This window comes from Symsagittifera roscoffensis, chromosome 5, assembly GCF_963678635.1.
Source record: "Symsagittifera roscoffensis chromosome 5, txSymRosc1.1, whole genome shotgun sequence".
Taxonomy (NCBI): Eukaryota; Metazoa; Xenacoelomorpha; order Acoela; family Convolutidae; genus Symsagittifera; species Symsagittifera roscoffensis.
Window position 1 is genome coordinate 14,615,129 of NC_087066.1, and position 15,980 is coordinate 14,631,108.

Consider the following 15,980-nt stretch of genomic DNA (forward strand, 5'->3'; position numbering starts at 1 on the left):
CTGTAGTAATACCGTTAACTTTGAACTACTCTAGGCTATACTCAAAGCTAGCTTCAGAAAAATCCATATTTTCTCCCCCTAAATCGATTAAGGGAGGAAATTGTACAGTTGATCCTATAATCCCATTGCATACCAAAATTTTATTATAAATGATTTATAAAACAATAATCCAAAAATTATGACCTACTTTTGAAATGCATAAACTATACAACTGCTTCATTTTAAAAACTGACTTGCATTTTAGCAAGCTCGGACGAAAGTTAACTGTAGTCAGTAAGCAAATTTCAGACACGAACAATACAATTACGTCTAATTTCCCATAATGGTAGTTTTAACTTCATTTTTTCAGGTCACGCTTGACACTAATTTGCTTGTCGTCTAATTTCATAGATTACTTATATTTTATTCGTATCCCCCCCCCGTTCAAATATGTCTGCTGGGTGGAATCCCTCATATGCGAAGGACCGAATGCGCGAAAATAAAAATCAGCGAATTAGATTTCAGTAATCCAAAAATTGGAAAGAAAACGTGAAAATATAGTCGTCGCAGAAACTAGGGGGATAAGGTCTATACTGTCCAAAACGAATAAAATTTAGATCGCGTGCTTGAGCCAGGTAAAAAGCCATTGGAACAAACCAACGGAAAAATTTAATTTAAGCTTTATCTTGTCTAAAGTCAATTAGCCTTGAAACATCAATTAAAAACAAGATCCAATCCAAAAATATTTCATCTTTCTATCGGCACAAATTAAAGGCAAAAGAGCGCTTCTGATTCATATTCACGAGCAAGACTGAAAAAAAAACTCGAAAACTCAAACTAATTCGATCAGATTCAAAAAATATTCGACAAGCGCGTAATATGAACAATTTACAGTGAAGCACTGCCTTGTTATAAACTTGTTATATGATAGATTAACCAAATCTAACAATTATAATAGCACATATGAATGAAAATCATCGGCATAACCAAATTTGGTTTGAATTTGCACAAAATTATTTTTTTTTGAGTGTATTATATGCAGTCACGTTAGATTTGGACACTCTTATTTTAAATCATGACAGCATCAGTTTATGGGTTAGATTAAATAGCTGAAAGTTCAAAATGTACAGATTAATTCATAGCATTTCGCATTCTTGGCATTTTGCTTTAATTTTTGCTTATTGTGGAATGAACAAATAAGTGCTCCATTAAAACAATGAGAATATTGAAAATCGGAAACGTAATCTATATGAAACAACCAGCCGAAATATATTTCATTTTTAATTAAAAATCAAATCAATTAAGTGAGCAATTTCAACAGAATACTAGGTCGGACTTGCGATCGGCCGTCGAATCAGACAAAAATTATTCACAAAACGATTTCAAAAAGATAAATGTAAGCCGAAAACACAAAAATATTCTGAGAAAAAGGACTCGGACCTCTCGACTAAGAGTCATTGCCTTAACCACCTATCTGTAGAACTTTGCCATACACTAATTTCACGCAAACAGTAATCTTAGATAACCAGCAGCAAAATACGTTTGTGATACTAGGGATTTTAGAAGACCGGTTTTAGCAGAACAATTATAAACTCAGAAAGCTAACTTCAAACGCGGCATTGGCGATTAGCGACCGCTTGTTTGTCTGCTCTTCAATTCAACACGAGTGTTATTGTGTGCGTAAATCTTCGTTTTGCCGCTAATTTAGACTGTTGTGTTTTTGAAGTTGGTAGTTTTGCTGACAAAATCGTGAAAAAATTGTCTTGTTGGGGAAGTTTGGCCCCAAACTGAGCGTCAATTTGAGTCTGTCAATCAATCATGTATCATTATATTTCGCTGGTCTGCTAAAAGACTCAATTTTCACTTTTAATGCTGAAAGATTGTTCTCTTAAACGATCGGTCCCCGTTTGTAGTATTGGAAAAGCTACACACGACTTAGGATAAGAACGCCTTTTTAACTTCGATTCAGATTTCAACCGAACGACTTGACGTTAAAGTTTAAACATCCAAATAACTAACTTTCCAAATTCTGAAATTTTTTTTATACTTTCAGTTTTATTCACCTTGGAAAAATGCAAAGAATTTTAATAAAGTTTAACGGATGACCGAGGGAACTTAATATTCATCAAAGACTCCAGTCAGGCGGAGTGTGACTATTGTTTTGGCTTTGAAAAAAATGAATGCCCCACTGCTCTGAATAATCACCTAAAGCAGGTGGAAATATTATGAAAATCTCCAGTTAAAGTAAAAATTGATTTTTTTAATTATACAAAATCGATAAAATGCAATTACCTGTCTCCTGATCAAAAGGAGGGTACGAGACTAAAAGAAGACTGAAGTCTAATAGCAGGTGCAGGGAAAACCAAACAAAAATTGTTTCGGATGAGCCTGCCTGCACTTTTTAGTGACTCTAATTTCTTTTTCCCAAACAAACGACTTAACTATTCTATTCTTTTTCTTATTTCTTTCTCTAAAAAATAAAAACTTATCGTAATTTTCTTTTAGAGTCATTCAAAACTTGAAAACTCAGTATCAGTAAAGTATTTCCATAACTTATATGAACTAATTCTAAAGGACACCGATAACAATCACCTTTGAGTCGGACAAACTAGGGCGAGGAGGGGTAAGGCAGGGAAAGGCGAGGAGGGGCAATGTAGGGTAGTGGGAGGAGGGGCAGGTTGGGTAGGGCAGCGCAGAGGGAGGAGGGGCAAGGCAGGGTAGGGAGAGGCTGGGTAGGGCAGCGCAGGGCGAGGAGTTGCGAGGTGCAAGAAATTGGGGACGTTGGTTTTATAAGTTGCTAGCATCTATGTTGCATGACAGGCCAAGTGCCAACCAACGTCCATGGGAGAACTCTGGATGAGGGAATTTTTTAAAGGAATTAAGCTTGATAAAAGATTTAGTTTTCTAGTTCTCTTGATTACACGGGCGAAAAAATATTCGATAACGAGTACTTTTCACTCAGCGCCCAGATTAACTCCTTTGAACTCGGAGAAAACTCCCAAGGAATTTTTAATGCAATCGGGAGAGACATCTCTGCTCGTCGCCTTTAGAGGGATCACGACTTTTCCGAGAACGACAATCAACAGTACGTAGACCGGCTGACAAAAGCTTACGAAAAAAATGCGACTGAAAAACAAAAGAAAAAGGAGAGCAAAAAAGGAATTGCAGAGACAATTAAGCAAACGGGAAACGAAGCGAAGGAAACTAGGCCGAAAACCACGAATCCTAAAAAATCATAATTTTTTCCAGAAAATTAATTGAAATAAACTAACACCGGAAAGGAGTACACCTTTTCACTACCTAAATGAAGGTGGGTTTAATTTGAACTTTCAGGAAATTGAGCATTGTCTGAAATTTACAATTTTTCACAATTGGCCATTCTGTGCCTTAATTTATCTACGGGAAAACAAGTCTAGTAACCGATAGCAATACCCTTGCTTAAGGTCAGGGTAATTAACAGACTATAAGTACCATAAAATGATCTTGAAGCTTCCAAAGCAGTTTGTGCATCGGGAAAATCAGGTCTTTAATCTTTGTGGTAGAGTGATAAACACAGATGCGAAGCTGCGCTTCGCAAACATTTGCGAGAACACGGCCAAAAATCAGCTCTATCAACTGAAATAAGAAAAAAAAATAAGCCTCGAATTAGCAAAACCTCGGCTACGATTCGATTCGAATCTGCGACCTAACAAATTTGTGTCTCACGCATTAACCAATCAGCCACGGGTGCTTAAAATCACTAATAACTAGCCACCAATAACCCAGCTACATATGCTAATAAATTTCCAATTCGATGCAGCAAAAGTAGCAACTATTACAAAAGACACACTTTTGCATGTAATAAATTGGAAAGCATAAAGCCAAATTATGTATAAATTAAGCATTTCAAAAAACTGCGAGATACCTTGAGTTGCAAATTTTCTGATAACGAGTTTTTCATCTTTGTACTGCTGTTTGAAACAAAGTTTTTTCGATTCATTTGATGAAATAAAAATGCATCAGCTGTGTTAACTTTTTAGTAATCAAATATCAAAGCACATATGATATTATACTGCTACCGCAGCCTACTGATTCAAAAGTTCCATCAAAAGTAGCACTTTTAATTGCGACTTAAGTTGAAAAAAAATAAAGTTCTTACTAATACACTTTGCTTCGCAAGTGTAAAAACCAAGAAAACTTGTTTCTGGAAATTCATACATTCCATTCCGATGATTAACTTGCTTGCATTGCCTGGAATTGTCCGACGGATCTTCTGCACCAAGTTTTTTTTAGCTACAGGCAAAGAAATAACGAACATGATAGGAACTTGATTGCTACCCTTAATAATTTAACTTTAGGGCGTAAAATTTGACAATATTTATTATATCGACCGATACGATAGAAGTTATATCGACCGATCGATTCCGTTTATTTTTTCCGTTTACTTTTTCAATATATTTAGACAACTCTAACCAGTCTTCAGGCAATTTCACAATAAGCAAAACGACAAATCTATTTTAAGTAGAATCAGGGCTAAAAGCATGATTGGATCACGGTCACGCTGTATTACATCATATAAACCATTCATCTATTTATGGTCTGTTTGGTCGCCTGAAACACATAAATGGCGCTTTTGATCACTGGTATTTGGTGTGGTTCCTGGAGCGAGAAAGGCTATAGTTTGGAATTGATGAGGTAAACCAGTTCCCTGAATACCGGCTGTGTGTCTCTGTCTGAAGATGAACTGCTCTTCTCTTGGAGCTCCGGAAGATAGTTCATAATGAGTCGATAGCATTTGTCGCATTTCTTCTTCCTAAAACAACTAGTACAGTGAAAAAAAATATTGATGCCGGAAGGTAAGAATATGAAAAGCTTTCATGGAGCAATAAAGTTATTTTTCACGAAAACTTTTTCTTCACCTCTCTTCTTGTGACAGGTCAATGCCATTGACGTCCGTCTGAACAGTCTGCTTGATAAGACTTCCGAACAATTTCACTCCCATCTTGAGAGCAGCCAGCCCATTGGCCACGTAAGGTGGGTGTCTGGATCTACAAAGCTCAATCACTGATGGCAGAAGTCCACACAGCAGATCTAGGGACCACACTGACCTGCGAAGATGATAAAACACACTTATTAATAATTTGCGTTTCGGCGATTCGCAGAGGATCTATGAAAGGCCTTGCAGCCTGTCTAAGCATAGTCCGTTTCTATTATTTCCCCACATTCCAGACTTGAGTTATTTTGCCGCCCAAAGCTGCTTTTTTTGCGACTCAAGCCCGTTTTTTTCGTCTAGAACTTTCACTTAGGGCCTTTGAGTTATCACATCTTAGTTGGCGTAGTACTGTATTATTGAGCAAAATAACAAATAAATTCGTCGAAACTTCACACTGCAACACCGCTTTGCATCGTTCTAAAATAAGCGGAGTAAGAGCCCAACTTAGCTGGAAGCCCTCACACTGGATAATTCTATTGGTTTTAGAGAAAGTGCTGTGATATCAGATAAGCGCAAGTAATTGTAGTTATCAACTCGCATTTTCCTGACTTCCATCTAGCATGAGACTTAAAAAGACAGAAGCCGAGCTCTTAAAATTGGAATAAAACTCACTGTTTGTTGTTAATGACTGAAAGTATGTCGTTAGTCACTGACTGGTCACAGAACGCAACAGCATCATCCGAAGCTCTCTGAAAAGAATACAAAAAACCATGGCTGTGGTGAAATTATACAAATGCGAAGCAAGGCGAAAACTAAGACGTGGAAGGCAGAGAAAAAGATCAAAATGAGAGAAATTAAACAAAACCACTTTGCAAGAAGTTTTGGAAAAAAATTCTGGCACAGTTTCTTAAGCCCCCCTAAGAGACCTACGGATGAGACCCAAGCATGTACTAATTTTGAAAAATCATTCTGTATAAAAAATGCATCTCATACAAACGCACAAATAGAGCGGGTTTTTACATTTTTTATGCGGGATTGCATTTGTATATGCAGGTAATTTCACGAATGAATGTTTTAACTCAATTTTCTGTAGTAATACCGTTAACTTTGAACTACTCTAGGCTATACTCAAAGCTAGCTTCAGAAAAATCCATATTTTCTCCCCCTAAATCGATTAAGGGAGGAAATTGTACAGTTGATCCTATAATCCCATTGCATACCAAAATTTTATTATAAATGATTTATAAAACAATAATCCAAAAATTATGACCTACTTTTGAAATGCATAAACTATACAACTGCTTCATTTTAAAAACTGACTTGCATTTTAGCAAGCTCGGACGAAAGTTAACTGTAGTCAGTAAGCAAATTTCAGACACGAACAATACAATTACGTCTAATTTCCCATAATGGTAGTTTTAACTTCATTTTTTCAGGTCACGCTTGACACTAATTTGCTTGTCGTCTAATTTCATAGATTACTTATATTTTATTCGTATCCCCCCGTTCAACTATGTCTGCTGGGTGGAATCCCTCATATGCGAAGGACCGAATGCGCGAAAATAAAAATCAGCGAATTAGATTTCAGTAATCCAAAAATTGGAAAGAAAACGTGAAAATCTGACAGAAAGTAAACATTTCCAGGGACTTAAAATTGATATAGGCCGAATAATAAAAAACGGTAGAAATATGCAAAATTTTCAAATTGTCACTGACCGCCGCTGAATTGGAACAAATTTTATATTTCAAGGGTTTCGTTATGAAGATGCAAAAAATTGCTTCATTTAACTCATTTTAATTGAATGGCAATTGATTTTTGTAAGTATTGACTTTCAGCTAATTTTCGGTCCTTCGCGCATAAGAATAGCACCCCAGCTGCTGCTTTCATTTTTTAATTAGCCGACGAGTAAACAAAAACCGCAAAAAAACGAGTTAACGAAACAGCTCTTCACAATAAAAATCAACATGAGAAAGGCTACTAAAACAAACTCAGATGTTTCGATAACAAGAACATAGCCAATCGAAAACTCGAAAAGACTAATGAAGGCAAGCAAACATTAAAAAAACACTGACTTTCTTGAAAAAATCTCGAATTTCAAAGGAAAAATAGATGCCCTTTAAACCCTTTGAATTTCTAAAACAATTTATGATTGGCGCTTTTTATATAAAATAAACCCAACTAGAGAAAACTGGATCAATAGATAAAGTTTATATTCCGCTGGAAATCTGAAAATTAAAATCCACTTTTAAAACTAGAAATCGTTCGTTCGTTTTTTTCGCGCCATTCCCACGTTTGTATTTGGAGAGTGCTATTTACGTCACTTTCAGCACATAAATTTCAATTGAACTCATAAAGTGCATTACACCTAAGTGCATTCATAAATGCATTAACATGTATGATTGCACATCTGTAATTATTAGGGCATTTTAAGACTTTCCTTAAAAAACAAAAAAAAACAGCAAGATCTATAAAAGAGTCTTCACTACGTTTATTACTCTTAAAAACGCCCATAACAAGAAAAGCTATCAAAATACCACTTCATAAAAATGAAGTTCAAACAGCCGATAAAATTTAGTTAGATTCGCCCACTTACCTTCCATGATATGAATGGGTCTGCAGTTGAGGATGTGAGTAGTGTCCTTATAGTGTCTAGTTTCCTCATCCTGTCCACTAGAGTGTCCCTCACTGTGTCATGGCCCCTACAGTTCCTGGCCACTACATGTTCCAACACACTACCCACGTCTCCAACTGCATCTAGCTGCACATTGTTCACTTTGATCTAAATGCAGGATAAGCGTCTTTTATGTTGCTCTGAATGTTCCAAAAAGTGCCCAAAAACTATAGCTTCACATAAACAAATAAAGGTTAATCAGATCTCGGAAACTCGGATGAGCTGATACAGGGAAATCAGTTACTTTTTCAAGCAGTTAAAAAGTGTTAATGGACTGAATTTCACCAAAAATACCAAATTTTTGTTAAAGATTTTTGTTTGCTTTATAAGAAACTTTATAAGAAATGTAAACTGTAATGTAAAATTGTAAAATAAGCAAAAAAAGTCTTCACAACCCGGTAGCAGATTTGGGGGATGGTTCAGGCGCCTCCCCCTCTCGAATTCGACCCACTGACCACCCAAAAGGTCCCCTTGGTCAAGATAGGGTCTTTATCGTGAAATCAACTATCAATTAGGTCGACCAAAAAAGTGGCCATTTGTCAAAAAAAAAACTGAGAATCTCCCTCGAGAAAATCTTAGATCTTAGCTAAATCCACTTCCTTCATAAACATGCACAAATGCACTTACTTTATGGTCAAACTCTGCGATCAGTGAAGAATCAAATTCGTTATTCTGTGGTCCTTGAGCACCTACGTTACTCTGCTTAACTGACTCCCTCTTTTCCACTTTCACGCCATGCCCATTAGGTGAGTGCACGTGATTGGCTGCTTTGGGAGAAACTGATCTGCAACTGGTGTGTGGCCTAGCTTCTAGATTGACGGCGTTGTTTCCGGGGGAAGGCTGAGGTTTGGAAGCTGAAATGTTGGAGGCGGCACTGGTTTCTGGAGCACCTGGAGGTTTGAACATTTGTCCATCTCGGCTAGGCGATCTGTCTTAAGAAAAAATCATCTATTTTTAACTTTGTATTATAGTGATATTTAGAAGTGCGAGAGGTTTTCCACAAACGTCTAACATGCGCCGAACTTCCGTTATTTTTTGGAAAATGTGTCTAATGCATGCGCTTCTTGCTCAAAATTAAATTTTAACAGAAAAAAAGGACTGCTTGCCCAAGATTGATTTTTGAAATAGAACGAAACAAGGGGACCTTAGAGCGGCGATGGGGTCAAAAAACTGCGGTTGATGCTGGTTGGTTGAGGCTTCACTTACTTAGCTTTAGTTTAGGGTTGAATATAGCTCTGTAGTCGTCTTCATTCTCGATCTGCACTTGTGACACGTTGTCTTCGTCGTCATTCCTAGCAACGTAAAAATTGGGATTATCAAATCATTTATTTCTTAACACAGAAGAAAAGTTATGTGGTCATAATTTTACAAACTGACTGCTATAGAAATTTCGATGCGATAAACTCGGACATTGTTCAATTGTTGAACTCGGTCATCAGCACACAATTTTTACCGGAAAGATCTTAACATAGAAACCCTGAAAAAAATCGGACTAACTCGTTAGAGTTGACACTGTTCTGTGGTTTGTTCTCTTTTGTGAAGTTCTTCCTAGAACCCGAGGAGTAATTGGGGGGACTGAGTGGGGTGTCCCTGTTCTGGTTATCTACACTGGACTGCTGTTGTGACACTGGTGAGGGGGGCACATGTGCTGCTGCTGCTCCATTGGTTACCTGGCTGTTGAGCCGCTCAAAATCCACTACATGTGTAGATACACTGGTCTTCGAGTGGTTGGCCACAATCTGGAAAAAGCGTGTTAAGATACGCATTTTAAGTTATAAAAAGTATCATTTTCAGACCAGCAACTCATCCAGAGCCTCGAAGAGTTTCTAACCATATTATGCAAAGAAAAACAAGGTGGAAAATACTTTCAAATGCTATTCTTAGAATAGAAACTTCCCAGAAATGACATTGAGTCAAATGGAACAAAAACGATAATGGAGTTGAAAAGCGGACATGTTTGAATGAACAGTTTCTCTGATAAATCGGATAGGTTAAGCATTCGGTGAAATTGAGCATACAGCAAATGCTCAAATTGAAACTTGCCATCCGTTAGCTCTTCCCTGAAGCTCACTAAATGTTTTGAAGAAAACAATTCCATCATGAAATTTGAAAACCCCCAGGAGTAGGAGAGAAATGACCTGATTCAAATGACAACACCGCCCAGCACCATGAAAACATTTTTATGCTTGACGATTGCTAAGAAAACTCCCTGACTTGAAGATACTTACTAACACGTTCACCAGAACTTCATCCTAAATAAAACTATGAAGACAAGTCCAACATGCCCTGTTCCATTTTAACTGTTTGGCCAGGAAGACAATTATTTCTGTCGACAAGGCAGGTAAGCGCAAACTTTAGAGCAGAAAAGCTCTCTCTGAAAATTAGATGTAAATTTAAGTCCCATCCAAGAAAGCGTTTTTTAAAGAAACAATATCCTTCTTTATTCTGCTATGGCAATTAGATCATCTCTAGCGATTCTGAGACCACCCGTGAGAATAAGAAAGAAGAGTCAGATCAAACTGATTGTCGTCAGCTTCATTGTCATTTTAAGATCATAGATACTTTGTTATATTACTTAGTTACCCTTGAAAAGCAATTGGTACTAACAATCTGGCGGGATATCTGCCCTATGGCGCCCACGTGTCCCCAATTGACTACTAGAGAGTCCAACTGTGAAGTCTGAGGTTCCCATGTGAACAACTTCAAAGAGTGGTCTGTGGCTGAGAAGAGGAAGCGACCCTCCTGCTCGAAGTAGATACACTTCACTGGCTGGGTATCCGGCTGACTGGTTCCGATCATCTGGAATGTCTCCAGGTCCCAGAACTTCACTGTTCTACAAACATCAACAGCAATCAAAGTTATGAATAGACACTAAGGACTGGTCTACTAACGTTTCAAAAAATAATGCAACATATCAGCGTTGCAAGATCCGCATAACGCCTGCGAGAACCACAGATGCAAGGAGTTTATAACTAAAATAACTGGTTCTGAGATTCCGCCATGCTTCATTTTTGCGCAACTAACAAGCTGTTCAAAAATTCATCAACCTTCTTCGCTATTCTTCAACTTTGATCACCGTAAAATATTTATATGTTTTTTTCAAATTGGGCATCACATATTTGAGCAAACAAAAATTACAAATACTAAAAAAAAATAACACACAGTTTGGAAACGAGCGTGAGGCTTGTTGAAAACTACCTTAGAAAAAGTTAACATCGAGATTGCGAATAAGAAACAAAGATACGTATAAGGCATTTAGAAAGAAAGTGCAAACGAGAATTTTACGACCACAGTAGGGATTCTTTGTTTAAAACTCGAAATGACGATAGACATTGAAAATGCAATTTTCTTTACTTGTCTGAACTGCCCGTGGCATATAGGAATTCGTTTGGATGGAACACGCCACTTTTCACAGGTGCAGTGTGTTCCTTGAAGTCTGCAATGAGGGATCCAGTCTTCAACTCTGTCATTTTGGATGTGTTGTCCTCACTGGTGGATGCCAACCACATCCCATCCGGAGAGAAGGCAAGCGAATTGATACTGTTCTTGTGCCACTGAAATCACAAAAAGAAATGTTAAAAACATCAAATCAATTTGAAAGATAAGAATTTGAATTTTAAGTCTCGCAGTTTTAGTGCAGAAAGTTACAAAAATACTCAATCCAACCTTGAGCCAAAGCCAGTCTATACAACCAACAAAATCAAAATTGCTTTGAATAATTAAGGGTCAATGATTGAACCTAGAATAAAATCCCTGTCGAAAACTGGGAGACAAGGTACCTGGATTTTTTCCAGCTTTAACATGAAAACATTTCCTTTTTGAACCAAAAAACCTCAAGTATTTTGTGGGTAATTGTCAAGTAATTTTTTGAATGAAAAGGTAAGCGAGTAAGACATCCAAATTGAGGGTATGAAAGTAAAAGTGTTGGGGAAACTGTAGTATGATTTATGATGTTCCCAAGCTTATCACCCCGTGTTTTGTAACCCCCTTTTTCTTAACCCCCTCTCATATAACCCCGAAATCAGATAACCCCACTACAATTTAAAACCTTTTTAAAACCAATTGTTAGAATCAAAGTGAAAGTTACTTGAAAAGGATTCGGAACCATATCGCCGGTAAACGTCAAAGCTTTAATTGCGAAAAAATTTTCAAACCAAAATGAGTTAACATGCACGCTGCTAAATGCGTTTTAGATTTGAACAAAAATGACCTTGCCGATAGTCTAGACTTTGATATGAACTTGAAAACGATCCGACCGACATGATTCACATTGGTGCATACACAAAACAGTCCCATACAAAAGAGTCCGAAACATCAAAAAAAGGTTCTAAAAACAGTCCCATACAAAACAGTCCAAAACCATTTAAATTTTTAGCGCTTCTAAGAAACGGTGGTAAGTTTTTTCTGTTTTATTTGGCAGGAACGCAAATATGCAAGCAGAGGCTATTCCTGAAAGACTAACGTGTATGGAGTAAAGTTGATAAAACATTTTCGGGGTGACTTTAAAAGTTCCATCAGCCAACCAAAAGTTGGATGTTTCAAGCACACGTAGCATTTCAGGGTCGCCGAATAAAATAATCCTCTCGTGATCATTTTGCCCACAGTCAAATCTTATAAAATTTTTGAAAGTTCGGGTATTTCGAAACTTCTGGTTGCTGGGGAGACTGGTAAGACATCTTCTCGTTGCTTGCGCGCTCGTAGTGCGGTGCGAAATAAATTTTCTTTGGATGGCAGGGCTAGTTGAGTGGCAATGTTGTCTGTAATGGGCTGAATGGCGGTTGCGACCTCGACGGTTGGGGTGTTACTATCGCTTAGATCCTTGATGTTTTTCAAAACTAGTCGAGCATCAGGTTTGCCCGTGGAAATATCGTGATTATGTTGACCCCTCGTTTCAATAAAGTTTTCTCCATCCCTAATTGCTGTTGCGCGGCATTTATGGGTGGGTGTGGTACTTTGAGCAGTTTCAATTTGTTGTTGTTTTCTTTTTGCGTTTAAGGTAATACTCGTGGCCTGATACCACTAGCATTTGTTTGTTTTTCGAAGATAAAGTAAAATGGAATGACGCTTCAAACATTATATCTGATCTGATAGAGTGGTATAACAATGGTTAAAGAAATAAGCAGTATGATTTTTTATAAAACTCACAAACGTCTTTTGTTGCCTTCAATTAGCACCATGTAGGTTATCTCAGTTTTAAACGCGTGAGTGAGGGATTATTTCTCTAACTAATCGAAGTGCAATTATTTTTGAGATGCTAGAGGCATCAAGTGAATTAAGACTAACTTTTCAGGCCTCAATTAGTAAGCTTAATTGGACTACTCCTGTACTTATAAAAAGGACTTAATTTGAAACAAATTATCGTCATTAAAAGGGGGTTAAATTGTTGTGGGGTTATCATGTTACGGGGTTATAATAAAGGGGGTGTGAACAGAGGGGGTTATATATCGTAGGGTTAAAGAGTGGAACACCGATTTATTACCCAACATAGCATCCCCAACACTTTTACTTTCATACACTCAATTTGGATGTCTTACTCGCGTACCTATTTATTCAAAAAATTACTTGACAATTACCTACAAAATACTTAAGCTTTTTTTGGTTCAAAATGGAAATGTTTTCGTGTCAAAGCTGGAAAAAATCCAGGTACCTTGTCTCCCAGTTTTTGATGGGGTATGATTTTTTTACCCAACATAATATAGACAGTGTGCTAGGAAAACCGATAATGGGTGAAACTACTAACTTTGAAGTGGTATAGCATTCCCTTGCGTCTGAGGTCCCACAGTTTGAGGGAGGAGTCTGCTGCCCCTGTGGCCAGCACATCTGCATAGGGATGAAAGGCAAACGCCCTCAGGGCACTCTTGTGACACGACATTGTACGGATTACTACAGAAACGAACACAAAAGAGTTATTCGGCCAAACTTAAAGCATATACCTTAAAATTTCAGTTATCTAATATGAAGATAAAAAAGAAGTATTGCCAACCCAAAATGCAAAGCAAAAATCAGCTTGCATTCAAGAAGAACTATATTGGACTAACTTCGGATCTACTTAACAATCCCCCCCCCCCCCCATTTCAAGAAAGGGGGGAGATTCTTTAGTAGGTACAATAGGGGGGAGGGGGGAGAGATTGTTAAGTAGATCCCTAACTTCCCTCATACAACTCGTACAGAAAGACAGAGGCCGTCATAGCTCATAGATTTGAACATCATTTTATGATAACAAAATCATCAACATGACGATAATGGGACTCACTTTTGGCGGCCTGTAAGTCCCACAACTTCATCACTCCCGCCTGACAACCCGCCAGCAGGAGTTCATCACTAGTGTTGAAATTCACGGCTGTTATGGGAGAGGTCTGCCCGGTCAGATTCTGAAACAGTCCATCAAAAGCGATTAGCGTGGGAATAGACAGAAACAACTTGTTGTTATATAGAGTGATGGTAGATAAGGAACAAAACAACTACTTTCAAAATTGTTCAATTGAGTTTTTAAGCTTAGTGCACTGATAATTTTATACTCAAAACAAGAGCTATAATACCGTCTGAACTATTAGAACTTAATTATTTAAGAATTTTTCTCTTAATTATTGAAGAAATTTTCTCTCAGACTTACGAAATAACATTCAAAAAACAAACTGAAAATGAAAGCTTTAATAAAAAAAAAATACAAGACGACTGTTAAAGTGAGTATGTGATAAAACATACCATGATTCGGTGTGGCTTGTTGACGGACCATATATTGACCGAGTGGTCTACACTGCCGGTGGCCATGATCTTGGCTGTCTTCTGACCCAGACACAGACACGACACATCATCCTTATGTGCTGTGAAGTCCTCTGAAAAACACACAATTGGCACCAGAAACTTCTTGGAGAAGAGCGTAAAAATGAAAGGGGGCCTCGACTACGCAACCAACACTTTGGTGGTCGAGGCCCACCGTATTCTTCTCCATTGCTTCACGGTGTGCCAAAATTTTATAGGCCAGAAAAATAGTTTAAATTGCTCCAGTTATTCGAAGAACATCGCTTATAACTATTTCCATTTCGAGAAATTTCATTTTGATTAAGAGCCCTTATCATTCGCAATTGAAGAACTAATGGCACTATCAAAACGATCTAACTCAACCTTTTTACTATTTCAGAAGCCCTTTTAAAAGTAGCGAAACAAAAACAAAAAAATTGTTCAGGTCTTTCTGTCTTCTTGCGTCATCTTTTGTATGAAAAACATGTTTGTAAAACGTACCAGGCAACATTGATACTCAAACTTTTAAAGATGCTGAACAATTTACTAACGGAGTTTCCAAAACACAGATGTGCTGTTAGGCGGATTCATGGCGCCGATGTTTAAGTAGTTTTCCCAGCTGAAAAACTGTTCAGATCAACTCAGTTAACCCTGCAAACGGGGATTTGATCAGTTCTTCTTTGTAGCACGGTGGTTTTCATGATATGTATTCTAAGCTACCTTCTGTTCATAACTCAATCTGAAATAAATAGTAGTAAAATACATTAAATTGCTTCTATACACTTATCAAAAAAAAATTACAGTAATATTAAGGAATCAAATAATTTAAAATATTATTTAGCAACGACAGGAACAGAAAAAAAAATCTTTTTTGAATTAAGATTCAACTTATGCTAATTTTCAATGAAATTCATTTTGGAATTTAAAACAACGAAGAACCTTTTTTCGATAGAAAAATGCCGTCTGGCAAAAAAAAATAACTTTCAAAACTTTTTAATTAATTTGAAACTTTTAATGTGTGGATTGAACAAAAATTGGTCGGCCAAAAATTTATTGGTAGAAATCAACTTACAGTCACCGAACCATTGAAGCAAAAATAACCTTCAGAATAAAAAAGAGGTATCGTTACAAGTCGTTTGGCGCTAACTCCGTCCGTTAACTTGAAGCTGAAAAATAATGGAAGCCGCACTTTTAAATTAGCAGCAAATTTTCATTCAGGGCTTTAGAATCCCTTTCAAAGCTGAAATTTAGCATTCAGCGTAGTACAATCCATTTAAAAAGCAAGTAAAACTCATTTTCACAAAATAGAAGAATGAGGGTACAATAAAGCACAGAGGCAACGGTTTACGTTACATACAACAATTTATAAATCCTTTTTTTTTTAAAAAAAAACGAGCCTTGAAATAGTTTATGACGCGAAAAGATTTGATTTAAGGGCATTGCAAACAAGCATCTCCTCCCCACTGATTAAGAGTAGTCGCAACTTTGGAAAAGACCAGCAGAAGCACTCAACTGTTTTTTTTTTCGCACAATAAAATCCATTCCGAGTTATCTTAAGTCCACATTCAGCAAAATGTTGCTCGAAAGTGCAGCAGACACACGCAGGGATTAAAAGAAGAAGACAAAATCTGTTGATCAACCTGGACATGAATTGACAACGGCAAGTTTTTAAAAAG

At 37.2% G+C, this 15,980-nt stretch overlaps 1 protein-coding gene across 1 annotated transcript; it reads right to left on the bottom strand.

The window, feature by feature from the left end:
• Nucleotides 1-1,258: 1,258 nt before the first annotated feature.
• LOC134845577 (katanin p80 WD40 repeat-containing subunit B1-like) lies at nt 1,259-15,039 on the bottom strand. Its single transcript, XM_063862531.1, has 13 exons — nt 14,856-15,039; nt 14,269-14,399; nt 13,817-13,934; nt 13,304-13,446; nt 10,918-11,117; nt 10,171-10,396; nt 9,061-9,302; nt 8,770-8,855; nt 8,191-8,495; nt 7,486-7,671; nt 5,564-5,640; nt 4,878-5,066; nt 1,259-4,771 (listed from the first exon to the last, which is right to left on the bottom strand). Exons 1-13 carry the CDS (start codon nt 14,893-14,895, stop codon nt 4,633-4,635), a joined length of 2,082 nt encoding a protein of 693 aa, XP_063718601.1. The 5' UTR covers nt 14,896-15,039; the 3' UTR covers nt 1,259-4,632.
• Nucleotides 15,040-15,980: the final 941 nt, after the last annotated feature.

What these genes read in the sequence shown, in the direction of transcription:
- LOC134845577 (XM_063862531.1), bottom strand. Translation starts at nt 14,895, where the DNA reads ATGAATCCGCCTAACAGCACATCTGTGTTTTGGAAACTCC. An exon ending in GAATGCTATACCACTTCAAA is followed by an intron (nt 11,118 to 13,303) that starts GTTAGTAGTTTC and finishes TTGTGATTTCAG; the next exon opens with TGGCACAAGAACAGTATCAA. An exon ending in TCGCAGAGTTTGACCATAAA is followed by an intron (nt 7,672 to 8,190) that starts GTAAGTGCATTT and finishes TCCTGCATTTAG; the next exon opens with ATCAAAGTGAACAATGTGCA.